The following is a 13,232-nucleotide window of genomic DNA, read 5'->3' on the forward strand; positions in this document are numbered from 1 at the left end:
TATTTCGAGAGAACATTTGGAAACATCGTTGTCAGTCGCTTTTCTTACAAAGTGTGGCAAGAGCAAAGCGTCACTTTCTTCCAAGCACAACTCCTAAATGCATGACACTAAACCACTGAAGTGGAAACGGCCACCACAAACACTCCCACTAACACTCTGTGCTTTAATTCTCAGAATTACACAAAAGTATTACACCCACCCCCATTCCCCTGCTTGTGCAACAGCCTCTCCCCCCGGGCTCCCAACGCACAGAGAACTGAGCACGGGAACACTTTCCCAGCAACCTGACACAAGTGGCCAACACAAACTTCCAGGTAGAAGCCAGCAGAGTAATACTTTAAGAAAGTCACACACCAGTATCAAGACAACTCTGAAGAGGTTTCAGATCAACAGATCACAGTGGGCTAAGTCTTTTTCTATCAACACATTATTTTGAATTTGAGCTCCAAACTTTGGGAAGCTTGTAAAAACTAAGTAATGCCTTCATTTTAATTAACCTATTCTTTGAATATAATCAATGAGGACAAGTGTATTCTGCATATGAATTTAACTTTTGTTTAAAAAAAAACACTTCACAAGGATATAACACCACTTCAAAAAAGATCCTGCTCATAAAATCACATAGATACATGGAAAGTGAACAAACACGTGCACCCATTTCAGCAGGCTAACCTAATCAATAGCTATTTTAACTTCAGTTTTCAAATTAGCATCATATCCTCAAAACAATTTACCTATATCAACACTTGAATTCTCTCTCATATTATACATGGTCAGTAATTTACATGAGTTTATGGCACATAAACGCATCTAGTTCACTCCAAAAGCACACACTAGTGCACAAACCTGGGCAGAAAAAAAACCCTAACCCCCCCATACGTACAAAAATACTAAGGTAAGAATTAAGACTGAATGTATATCATAGACTTCAGTCATTTTGGTTTGGAGGGACCTCCAGAGGCCATCTAGCCCAAAGCCCTGCTCAAAGCAGGGGCACTTTTAAAAGGTAGATCAGGCTGCTCACAGCACTGGCCAGCCTTACAGCTAATCTGAATTTCCCTTGCTGGAATTCGCATTGATTGAGTTCAGCTGTGCACCACTGAGCAGCGGCTGTCCTCCACCTTCCCCACAGTCACTCCCTACATGGCTGAAGACATCCAAAACACAGACACAAGAGATATCTACATTTTATTTATGTTTAAAATTTTACCATTACACATACAGCTCACTATAATGGCAACATGATGCACGCGAAAAAGCTGGTAAGAATACTGAGTTTCTGATGATTTTTTTATTTAACTTTTAAATTGATTTTTCTTGTTTAAAAATTCCTAGAAGCTCAGGCCATAGACCTGATTCATGACTAGTAGCTGTCATCAAGATTTAAGCAGACTCAAGCCAACAGTGTGACATAAAACCTCCCTTCTCGGTTCGGTAACAGAACGAAGCCAGTGTTAACTTGACACTGCAATAAGATTTCAAGGCATAATGCCTAGTCTGCGGTTGATCTATACCTATTCTGCTCATAGCAAGCATAAATCTAAATTTTTTATTTAGATATGTTTCTGTTGCTAATACAAAGCAATAAAAAACCCTTCAGAAATAAAAACTTCAAGACTGAGTTCCTTTCAAAATTAAATTAATACTAAAAATTAATTAGTGAAATACTCTTCATATCTTGATACAAAAGTTTCAGGTATCCATAAAGTTATGACACGTATAACATTAATTTTTTGTATGGATATAGCTGTCTATCACTATGGGCTGAATGTGCAAGTCAATCAAAAAATAAAATGGACAGCTTTCAACAGACAAGTAGGAGTTTTGCTAAGCACAGAACTTGCCCCACAAGTTCTCTCTGCAGAGCAGAGACTAGATAATAAAATACAATACCCACTTCCCCTAAAAGATTACTATCCTATACTTACAAAGGAGACACACTCACAAAAGTGAGGTGAAAATAATTTCATTTAAATTTTTAAATGCATAATACACTGCTTAAGGAATAAACAACGCAAATCAAATAATCAATTCATAAATGGACAGTGACATCATACCATGAAATTAAATAAAGAAAACTTAAGCCAAATGTCTTTCTGTATCTAAGGTATCTGGAAGGGGCTGCGAGCCTAGAGCAGGAATCACCTCGAGAGGAACCTTAGTGAACTCAGGCAAGCCAAATCCTTTCGCAGAAAGATCCCGAGGCATCTAGAGGTGAACATCAGTTCCATAAGAGAGGAAGACTCAGTGCAGAGTACCTTATTTAGTGTTCTTTGTCACTAACAGGACTCTTACTCTGTAAGGAAGAGGGTATACTTCTTTTCTCAAAGATCGCAACTAACCAAGCCTCTGTTCATCAACCATTTTGCTTGTATTTCCTACAGCCAAAATGATTTAGGAAACACCTAAGATTTAAGACATGCCAACTCAGACCTGTTACCTATCTAAGCACTTCACACTTCCCTAGAAGTAGTAAGGGCTTTAAAGTTGATGGTATACCACCAGGGCAGGGGGCTGGAATTAGAGGAGCTTTAAGGCCCCTTATAACCCACACTATTCTGTGATTCTTCTATGATTCTGAGGGACTTATAGGTCAAAAATGTATCAACGTAGGAGCTTGGGAAAAACACACAATTAATTTTGATTTCTTTCTTTTTGGGATTTAGAGATAAAAATTGCATCTTCACAGCTTTCAGTATCTATGCTGATTTAGAAAAAAAAACAATCAGCATAAAATACCAAAACTAAACAGAGCATCAGTAATATTCACAGTTTACAAGACAGAGTGTACATCTCTGCAGCACACTGCCAGGAAGGGCTGCTACCTAAACATTTAAATGCTCTAAGGCAGCAGGTGCACACAATTATATGCTATTTACAAGACACCAGCTGTATTTCCTGACACCATCACAGCTCCACCACCACCTGGACTTCAAAAATCCAGACAGGGGACAAGGCCCACGGGCAGCCTACCTGAAGAAGACTGTCCCTCACGCAATTCGGGTCTCCAAACTGCGCCCAGACCCTCTCTAAGCCCCCGGGGCGGGGAGGCCGGGCCAGGCCTGCTCCCCTCCCCTCACGGCAGGCCTCGTGTGGTGACCCCTCACCTGCCCCCGGCTTTGGCACTCGCTGAAAGAGCAAACAGGCAAGAAGCGTGTTCATCGTTTTAGGAAGCATCACAATTAAACATGCGGGGGGGGGAAGCCAACTCAAAATAAATCAGAAGGCATATCAACGAGGTCGTTTCCACAGCTGTCCCCAGCCAGGACCGAGGCCGCCATGGCAGCGCGGGCCCGCCGCGCCCCTCATCCCAACGGTGAGTTCGGAGCCCCCCGCCTGCCCGATGCCGCCTGGGAAGCGCCTCCGCGGCGCGGACCCCTTCATTTTTATCCTTTATCTTCCTCCTCATCCCCCGCCGCCCCTGCCCGCCCTGCCGCGCCGGCCGCCGCCCGCGCTCGCCCCCTCCCTGAGGAGCGCCGGGGCCATGACGTCACCGGATCAGGCCGACCGGCAATGGGCGCCATTTTGAAACCCCGAAACCTCCCGCGGCGGCAGCTCTGTGCGGCGGCGGCGGCTGCGACCCGCTCCTGGCCGGCGCCTCCCCCCCGCCGCAGCCCGCCGCCCCACCGGCACCGTGAGATATGGCAGGTGAGGCCGCACCGCCCGGCTGCGCGGCGGCACCGGTTCCGGCTGCGCTCGGCCCGCCGGGCGGAGGCACCGCGGGAGCCGGCGCGGAGGGCCGGGCCTCACCGCGCCGCTCCGGGTGGCAGCGTCCCGCCGGCGGGGCGGCACTGAGGGGAGCGGGGCTGCCCCCGGGACGCCGGACCGAGCCGCGGCGTGCGGCTGGGGCGGTGGGGCCTGGCGCGGCCTGGGCTGGGCCCGCCGGGGAAGGGGCTGGGCCGGGGGTGGCGGCGGCTCGGCGGGGTGGCGGGGGCTCGGCGGGGCGGCCCTCCCCTCAGCGTCTTCTCTTCCTTCTGCAGGGGTGGCAGGAGGTGGAGGCGGCGGCGGCAGCAACGACTTCCAGTGGTGCTTCTCCCAGGTGAAGGGGGCTATCGACGAGGACGTGGCGGAAGGTAAGGGGAGGGCCGGGCCTCCGCTGTGCCACAGGCTCCCGCGGCTGGTGGCTCCCGCTCCGCCGGAATCACGGGCATAAACACCCTTTTTTCTTGCCTCTCCCAACATCTGTGTCACGCCCGCGCTGGGGGAGCCGGGGCTGGGAATGGCTGAGCTGCAGCCTCTCCCCAGTCCCTGCCCGAGGCTCGGAGGATGGGGTGTGTGTTGCCATGACTAAGCGAGCGCCCCTGCTTCCAGAGGGGAGAGCATAATAGAGAAGACACGGTGGCTTCCTCCTGTTCTTTAATTCTAATCACTAGGGAGAAAAGGTAATGACAGTGATAAAACACGGTGGGGGAGAAACCACAAATGGAGTCTGTCAGGCTTGTCAGGTTTCACTCTGATGCAAAGAGAGCAACAGAGTGAGCAGGCAGGTCTGTCATTTGTGCTTCATCTAAAAAGTAGAGTTTAAAGGCTTCCTGCAGCTGCGAAGAGATTTTATTCCTACTTGTTAACGTTGGAAGCTATAAATAGAGATACTTAAGTAAGGAGAATGGGCACAGCTTTGCATTTCTCTGAAACTTTCTTAGCACAGCATGCTTTGGAACAAGTAGAAAATAAATGCTTTAATTGGAAAAAGTATTTCTCTGTATTATGTAGAAACAATGTGAAGTTTTGCTCGACTTTGATGAGAAAGTTCTTTTTTTCCTAAATTTTTTGTGTTCAAACTGTTCAGGCTGGCAAGACTGTTGAGAAAAGAAGGTGTGAAGTATGTGTGTGAAAGATAATTCCATGCTGTTTATTTGATTTTTTACTGCATTAACTGAAATAGCTGTATTTACTGTATTTAGTGAAATAACTTGCAGTGCTAGCGTGTGGTCGTCTTGGGCTGTGGATTTCTCTTTTGCTGGATGCAGTAAATATTTTTTCCTGCTGTCTACTACAGGGAAATTATGCTGACAATGTTTTCGTTTTCATGCCACTTGTTTGGCATTCCATTTAAAATAATAGCTATGGGAGGAATAGACTTGAAAACTGCTCAAGAAACTAGTACTCTGACTCAGTTGTTGTTTTCTTCCTTTTTTTCTCTAAATATATTTTGTAACTTGTACTATTGTTCTGAAGTTCCCAGAATTCTTATAAAAATGTACTTAAGTAGCTTTTAGGAGTTTTCCAAATGGTTCTTTTTTTCTTAGGATCTATCATCTCGGTGATTAAAAGTCAGTTCTCCATGTTGCAAAAAATATGCTTCTGTGAGCCTTACTTCCCAGCCAATTAGTGAGCAACATGAATTTGTGTAGAGCTGGAAAGCTTCTTGGTTTTGAAACACCAAGATGTCCTAAACCCAGTTAATTATTTAAGTGCGTAACAGGACTGTTCAAAGAGGAACTGACATTACTGATGAGGCACATCACCAAAGCAGAGCTCTTCGGTTAGAGAGGGGAAAGCTCTCTGTTTTGAGGGAAGGGGAAATAGTGATGGTAGTGCTCAACACTTTTATCCTGGGCTTTTCCAGATGTACCTTATTAGTGTGACTTTTCCTGGAGTGAGGACTTCACATTGTGCATGATGTTACTCCGTATGAGGAATTCATTTTGCTTCGTAGGGCAATTAATATAAGTAATTACTCAGCACCTGGTTTTGCAGAATTGGTACTGGAGTTTCATTTTCCTACTGGGTTACAAGAACTGCTTACAGGTTTTGTGATTAATTGTCTTTATTTTGGTTTGTGGACTTCCCTGCCTCATTAGTTTTTTGCCTTGGAATTGGAATTAAATAAACAAAATATACAATTTATTTACTAATAACTGCCTGAATTTGATTCAGCAATATGCAATGAGAATGCATTTCCAGTGCTAGATTTTTGGCCCCAGTCATGGAAATACTTACTCATTACCATTTTTTAAAACGTCTTTTACCAAACTGCACATCTAAATCTATTTGATGGCCCACTGTTGCCTTCAAATAGCCTTGCTGCAAATATTACATAAAACCACTGTGAATTTCATGTAAATTTTTGTGATAGTGAAAACATGCTATTTCTGTAATTTTTTTCTCTCTTCTGTTTTGTGAAAAATAAGGTCTGTAGAGGAAATCTGAAAACCACAACATAAACATAGCTGTCAAGCATATTAAATGCAGGCTTTTTTGATAAATGTTCTTACAGAACATTCAGTAGTTGAAATTACAAAGCCTGATACTCAGGCAACTTAACCAAATGTCACTTCTTTTTGAATTGCAATTCTAGAACACGTTTTATAGTCAATAGTTGTTTCTCATGTGCATTACTTTAATAAAAATATTAACATGGATATGACAAATTGCTATTGTTAGATTTGCAACTGGTATCTCCCTTCTCAGGATTTTTTCGAACAAGGTCATTAATATAGAAAATCATTTTGTCTTTTCTGTGTATTCACTTTCTTCATTGGGTAATCTTTGAAATCTGTACAATGCTCTCTTTAAATAGATAGAGGAATGGAGTTTATATGACCAATGTGGCCTTTTCGAAAAGATCAGGAAAATGTAACAGTTACTGAAAAACTTAGTTTTCTAAACTAGAAAAGTTTAACTGGATTCAAGGAGGAGGATTGGAGGATAAAACAGATATTGAATGAAAGAATTGATATTGAGGATGGCAACACACTTAACTAAAAAAATAAGTAATTAAAAATTGTGTTGTAATTTTGCTGTTAGTGTAAAACCATGTGATTAGTAAATCACACTGCTTGTGAAATGTGTTATTCATGGGTCACCTTTTTTGGTAGAAAGTAGCTTTCTAAATACAGGCCTTTTTTTTTAATAATGCTGTCTGAGACCTAATCAGTTTTGGTTTTTCAACACTTAATTTGTTTTGCATGTTCAAAAAGTGCAGTTTGGGGTTTTTTTGGCAAGCAAAATATGGAACAGTTTATTAAATAATGTACAGATATGCTCAAATTCCCTTGGGCCAGATGTTCTGCATATAATCCATAGCCACTTCTGGATGTAATTAACAGAATGTATTTATATGTAGTGGGCACTATAAATCTTACTGACTTGTGCTAGCGCCGAGTTGGAAATACTGAGAAGAATGTCTCATCCTTGTCAGAACGTGAACCTGTGTGCTGTGGAGATCATGGGTTTCCCATTACTGACATGGGGATTTCTTTGGATTTTGTTTCTAACCACTCTCCTCCACAAGCAGTCCGTATGGGGTTTTGGATTGTGATGAGCTGGTCCCTTCTAGAAATGCTGTTTTAATTTGGCACTGGTTAGCTGTATCTTCCTGGTTTAGGTACAAGCAGCTTTAAGGGTATGGTTACTCCACTAAATGACACAGGTACTGCTTTCCTCTTGGAGCTTCATCAGCTTAAGTGTTAAACTGTTTTATGTGAAACCTTTTTTGAAGCAGGTGAGTATAAAGCCTAGTGTTGCACAGAAACATTGGACACAGTACCCTTTCATAGTAGATGAGCTCCTTGGAAGCTCACATTTGTTAACTTGAGGATGAAATGTTGTGAGGTATTTCACATGAGCAAAACTTTGATCTTCAAAAAAAGTTGTCATTGACTTTCAGAATTCTTGTCTTGTATTGGATTTTCTACTTGTTAAGAAATTTTGTATCTACTTTTAATGATCAAAGAAAAATACTGTTGGGTTTTTTTTAAGTTCTCCAACTATTAATTGGTATTGACAGCACTGATAAACTAAAAGATCCCTTGTTATCATCAGTTCAACAAATTCTTTTCTTCTCCTTTTAAGGCTTGTAACAGTGCTAAGTCAGTCCATCTCAGAAGTCTGTCAGAATGCAGAACACAAATAGGGAAGAAAACCATGATCTAATAAAAATACATTGGACTATAATCCTGTAATTGTTCTCAAGTTTGGATACAAGTGATTTAAAAACACTCTTAGTGTTAAATCGTCTTTACAAATCAGTGGTTTAAAAACAGTCTCATGTATTGTTCAGGAATTTAACTGGCCTATTCTCACTGCTTTTAAAGCTAATTCCAGCATGATTTCACACTTTTAAAAAAATACTCCAAAATAGGTACCTATTTGACATCTGGTTAAAACTGGATGGAAGAAATGAGAGGATTGATTGTTATCTTTAAGATTTATTTTTTTCTGTAAGAACTGGAAAATATGATAATAATGACTCCATTATTAGGCCCTATGTCTTGTTTCCTTTCATCATAAATAATTGGTTATCCCTAAAGATGTCACTTATTACTGAAATGGGGCAGAAGATGGGTTTTTAAGCTGTGGGATTTGTTTTTTTTTTTTCCTTGAAAAAACAGTATTTTGCCATAAACAGGACTTTAGATGCCTGCTCTTTTGCCTTCCCTAAGACATTATGCATTTGTCACTGGTTTATGGTGATATGTAGTCGTGTGCTTTTGCCTTCATCCTTTGCAGTTCACCACATCTCTGCTCCCAAAGGACTGCTGTGAATATTCTGAAGAGCCACCATTTCTTGCAGGCACCAAAGATTATGAAAGTTTCCTTGATCTTTCCTGCTTTGTGTGTTGTATGTGGTGTTCTGCATAATGCATATGATGACATAATATTGACTCTGGGAAACGTTTTGGTGTTTTTTAAATGTGGGCAGAAATAATGTTTTGCAAACAGTGCTGATCTGAGCACATGTTCTATAGTGGTTTCCTGTTGGAGAAAGTATTCTTAATGTGTCAGGTAGACCGCTTTAATCTTGAGTCTTCATATGATCCAAGGACCAAGAATTTGTCTTCACCCTTTATTTCACAACACACTATTCTGTAAAAATGTTGTTCTCGGCCAGTAGTAGTTAATAATAAGTGTCCTTTTGGGTGCCAGTTCTGTCAGACAACAAAAACACCAGGGTGTTATGCCACTATATATTAAAGTATAAGTACCTCTGGAGACTATTAAGACAAGGTGTGTGCGAGAAATGCTATAGTAGAGAGTTTTTTGAAGTTTCTGTCTTTTAGAATAGTTAGAGTATGACTCCTCATAGTATGGAGGCACAGATTCACAAGTGAATAGCTATGCTTTAAAGAGAAAAAAAAGCTCCAGTTGATCTTCAGGCTTCATAAAAGTGATCATTTCGAGTGATGATTTCTTGGTTTTCTGTGGAGAAGAGAGTCTGTCCTGCTACCTAGAGTACTTACAGTGAATTTAAGTCTGTAATCTTTACCATGGTATCAAATTTTGATTTTTTTTTTTTCTGACATATGCACATGATGGGTTAACGGAACTGCAGGGGCAGGAGGAGGAGTATGAGTACAAGTACATGAGAATGTTTAGCATTCTGAGAATTGTGAAAACAATATCTGTCTTTTTGTAAAGGAAACTAGGAAACTTATGGCCTAGTGAAGACCTTAAAGGCAGTCAGAAGTGGTACATAAATGCCTTATTTCGCTGTTGAAGTTCATCCATAGCTTTTGTATCTAGCATCTTTTTCCTGGCACAGATAAAGTAAAAGAAAGGACAGTCTTGTCAGAAAACTACAGAGGTTGTAAGCTTATAGGCGTTAAGGGGGTGGGGAATTCTCAATACCGGTGAAAGACGGCAAGCGGAATATTAAAGAATAGATAAGAACATGCTTTAAAAGACTAAGCAACCACTAAGCTACAAGAGAATACGAATTACTGGATGTGGCTGGATAATACTTTGATTAAAAGGTGAAGCTGCAGGAATGCATAGCTTATGAATGAACGATAAACAGATTGGGTATGCAGTGAGTGTCAGTTGCAGAATTGTAAGGTGGAAATGCAAACTAAAACATTTTGAATTGTGGGAATACAGAAATTAGTACAAGTCTTTACCTCGGTACTGTGAATGTGTGACCAGTGAGAGCCAGTGCCGTTGGTCTCCCGCAGAACAGTGGGCTGTGGTGGCAGCAGGGTGGGTTACCTGCTGACCCAGGGAGTCTTTGATGTAGTTCCCACCCGCATCCTCGTTACCTTTGTTGAGTATCTGAACATCTGGGGGAAAACTTAATAAAAAATGGCAAAACGCACTTTATTTAAATTTACGAAAAAGAGACAAGATGGTATGAAAGCTGCAACTGGAAGAAAAATTTTATTTACCCATCATGTTAAGACTTTTATTAACTCCTAATAAAAGTATAATGAAAAGTATGGCAATTAGCTACTTAGAAAAAACTTAACAGAATAACATGAATTAATTAAATGTACTTCTAGTAGAAGAAAGGTTATCGGAATTACTATTCCAGAGGTTAAAATATAATACTGAGGAGATAGAGTTGCATAGAGAATACTGGATCGTGTCCTGGATGTTATAAATAGACTCCATAATTTCTCATTGCTTGTGAGAAAAGGCTCAGCAAGCTTTGGCAAGCATGAAGGTAACATTTATTTCTGTCTTACTGAACTTCAGCCTCACTAGTCTCTTTTCTTGCTGCTGCTTTACCCTTTCTTTGTAGTAGCACATCTAGGCAACTACATGCACTTCAAACTCAGTGAAGATGGACTTTTTTTTTAATATAATTCAAAGAACTTAACAGCATCAAATTAGATCTGGTTTCATTGAAAAGAAAACGCAAACTTAAATAAATGAGGGAATTGCACTACTTGTCTTTTATGAGATGCAGACTTAGGTGACTGTTAAATCGGCTGGAGAAGTGTTTGGTTTGGGGAGTTTGCTGGCAGTCCGGCCTTTGGAACAGCTCTCAGGAACAGTTTGACGCCTTCTGTTGCTTGTTTCCTACCAGTTTGGTGCAGTGCTCCGAACAGAATGGCTCCTGCGCCCCTCCTTCTTGGAGACGCCAAGTGGCTTGGCTCCACACTGGGTCCAGGGCATGTGGGAGCTGACTGTCTTTCCGAGAGAAATGCTCATGTTTGTAGTTTGCCACAGCCTGTCAGTGGCAGCTCTGACTTCACCCAGCGTCTGCTGCTTCTCCAGCCGGACTCTGCTGGCCAAGCCACCGCGCGTCTCTTGGCACAGCCCAGGTGCCCTCTTCATGCCCTTGGTTGACCTTAAATCTCTTAAAGGATTTAAATTACTTCAAACACAGAGTTATTTCGGACCAAGTTAAACTCTAGCAGGTACTTAAAGGCAATTCAAGCCATTTTGCAAGTTGTTTGAGTATTAGGGCATAAAAAATTGTTAGACTTGATGGATACTTTAGATGGGCAGAGTGCTTATCAGTGTAAGCTGGAGGAAATTTGTCTGAGCAAAACTATACCACTTTTGGCTTATTCTTCTGACTTCTGATATATCTCACTTCGGTGTTAATTCTTCAAATAAATTGTAAAAGTGGAAATTAAAAATTGAGTATGTAAAGTGGCATATTCTGAAAAATAGTTGATTTTTAGTAACTTCCATGTATGTGTATATTGTTAAGTGATTATTGTTACCTTTAAAGTTCAGTTCACCTTTCAGTACAATTCAGAGTTAGAAATCTGATTTCTATCAACTGTTAAATTAAGAAACGATGTTTTAGGAAAGATTTTTAGGAGCGCTTAGGCATGACAGTAACAGCAATACCCATCTTGGGCCATCCTAATTGCACAGCAATAGCAGCCTGTTTCATTGGCTGTTCCGGCAGCCGTAGTGTGGAGAATCCTCATTCACCGGGAGAAAAGGAGTGGAGGGTGCAGAGGTGAGGAGAGAGAAGGGAGAGGCTGAAGGCTGGAAATGGGGGCTGGAGGTAGTGCGCTGCAGTGACTGGCACTGCTGGTGCTGCCTGCCCCGACACGCAGAGGAGGAAGGCAGGTCTGGGGAGAAGCGGAGTGTCTGCCAGCAGCTCTCTGCTGGCGCCTGGCGTGGTGACTGTAGCCATCCAAGTGTGGAGAACTGTCAAACTTCACACCAACTGCTTCCCCCCTCCCTGTCCCAGAAGCCTTTCAAGCCTAATAGATGCCACTGGAGATGTTCAGGGAGTGTTCTCTTACGGTTATTGTAAAACAAGTAACAAGATGTTGTAAGGCCTTGTGTGTCTGTAACCTGTTAAGCTCAAATATGATTTTGTTTTTTAAAACATTTTTTCTATTATTTACTGTTTAACAGGTGCTAGCCTCTAATTTTTTTCATTCTCTGATTAGCCATTCCCTCTAAAAGGTCTCTGTATCTTTTTTCCTTTGTTAATTGTGCTTCTTTTATATTCTTTTATTTGAGTCTTATCGGAGACTTCACTTAGTTGCTCTGAAACACCATGCCATGCCCTGTATGGGCCCCAACTGAACATGTTTTTGCCAGTTGTACCTCGGAATGGTGTGTTGTCACTGACTTTTGGAAAAGAGCTCTGTTCATTCTGATGTCATGCCCTAGAGTTCAGCACAATGTCACAGGTAGATCCCAGCTTCTGATTTCAAGTTGATTTAGAGCACACAAGCTGCTGTCGTGGTACCGCCTTCTGTGCGCTCTGCTTCATTCCCATCAGCTGTACAAGACCATGCAGTGTCTCCCACAGCTTTCTCCGGCTGTAGAATAAAACAATCTGTAGAAAAACTGCATATCGGAGAGAAAGGTGTGTCACCTTTGATCTTGATTACAGGCACAGAAATGTTCTATGTTTAGTTTCCTCAGCAATCTCCCTTCCAGTTTATGCCAGCCTCTGGCTTTGGTCCAGAGCCAGTCATTTCCTCTCAAAGCATGAGCCTCTTCAGAGGGTTTCATAGTGCTTAAAGCAGGGCATTCTTTGGGTCTCTACCACAGGTCATGGGAAAAGGTGCTGTGTATTAAAAGTATTTCTAAAGGGGAAGGACAAGAGACAGGCTTGCTAACATGCATTTTTTTGTCAGTCTGTACTGAATGTGAAGCTGTATGTTGTCCATTACATATCTGGAAAATTTTAGGTTTAAATCCCCTAGAAGTTGGAGCAGCCCCTTTTTAGGTAATGTTCGAAAGCAGTGACTGACTTCCTTGCTCATTAAATGTCTGAGGAGTGGGTTTTTGTCAAATGTCTTTGGGTAGCTCAGAAGAATGAGAGAGAAGTTGATGTTGCTTGTGTGGAGTTAGTGTTAGTCCTAAGCATGGACTACAGCTGCAAATTCATTAATCTGTTGGGTGATCTATGAATTAATTATGTTTTTTCAGTTCTTCGATTTTAACTGAAGTAGGAGCATGCAGCCAGCTTAGAGAGGAAAAGTTCATGGTAGCTAATTTTAGGTATCTAATTTAGGTGTTCTGGATCTCTTTGCATTCTCCATTACCTAAACAGAGAGCGCAGACACTGCTATCTGTGTCAGTTA

General features: G+C 41.8%; 1 protein-coding gene across 3 annotated transcripts in view; it reads left to right on the forward strand.

Annotated features, from left to right (window-relative positions):
• The first annotated feature begins 3,264 nt into the window (after nt 1-3,264).
• Nucleotides 3,265-13,232, forward strand: part of PPP2R2D (protein phosphatase 2 regulatory subunit Bdelta) — a 29,430-nt gene continuing 19,462 nt past the window's right edge. Inside the window, exons 1-2 of one of the 3 annotated variants that reach the window (XM_054204739.1) lie at nt 3,265-3,316; nt 3,981-4,073. In XM_054204739.1, the coding sequence (XP_054060714.1) occupies nt 3,280-3,316; nt 3,981-4,073 (130 nt within the window). In that variant the 5' untranslated portion in view covers nt 3,265-3,279. Of the gene's footprint in view, nt 3,317-3,510; nt 3,649-3,980; nt 4,074-13,232 lie in introns of those variants that run through there. The other 2 variants (XM_054204740.1, XM_054204742.1) reach the window with 2 other exon arrangements.

Source organism: Rissa tridactyla, chromosome 6, assembly GCF_028500815.1.
Source record: "Rissa tridactyla isolate bRisTri1 chromosome 6, bRisTri1.patW.cur.20221130, whole genome shotgun sequence".
Classification (NCBI taxonomy): domain Eukaryota; kingdom Metazoa; phylum Chordata; class Aves; order Charadriiformes; family Laridae; genus Rissa; species Rissa tridactyla.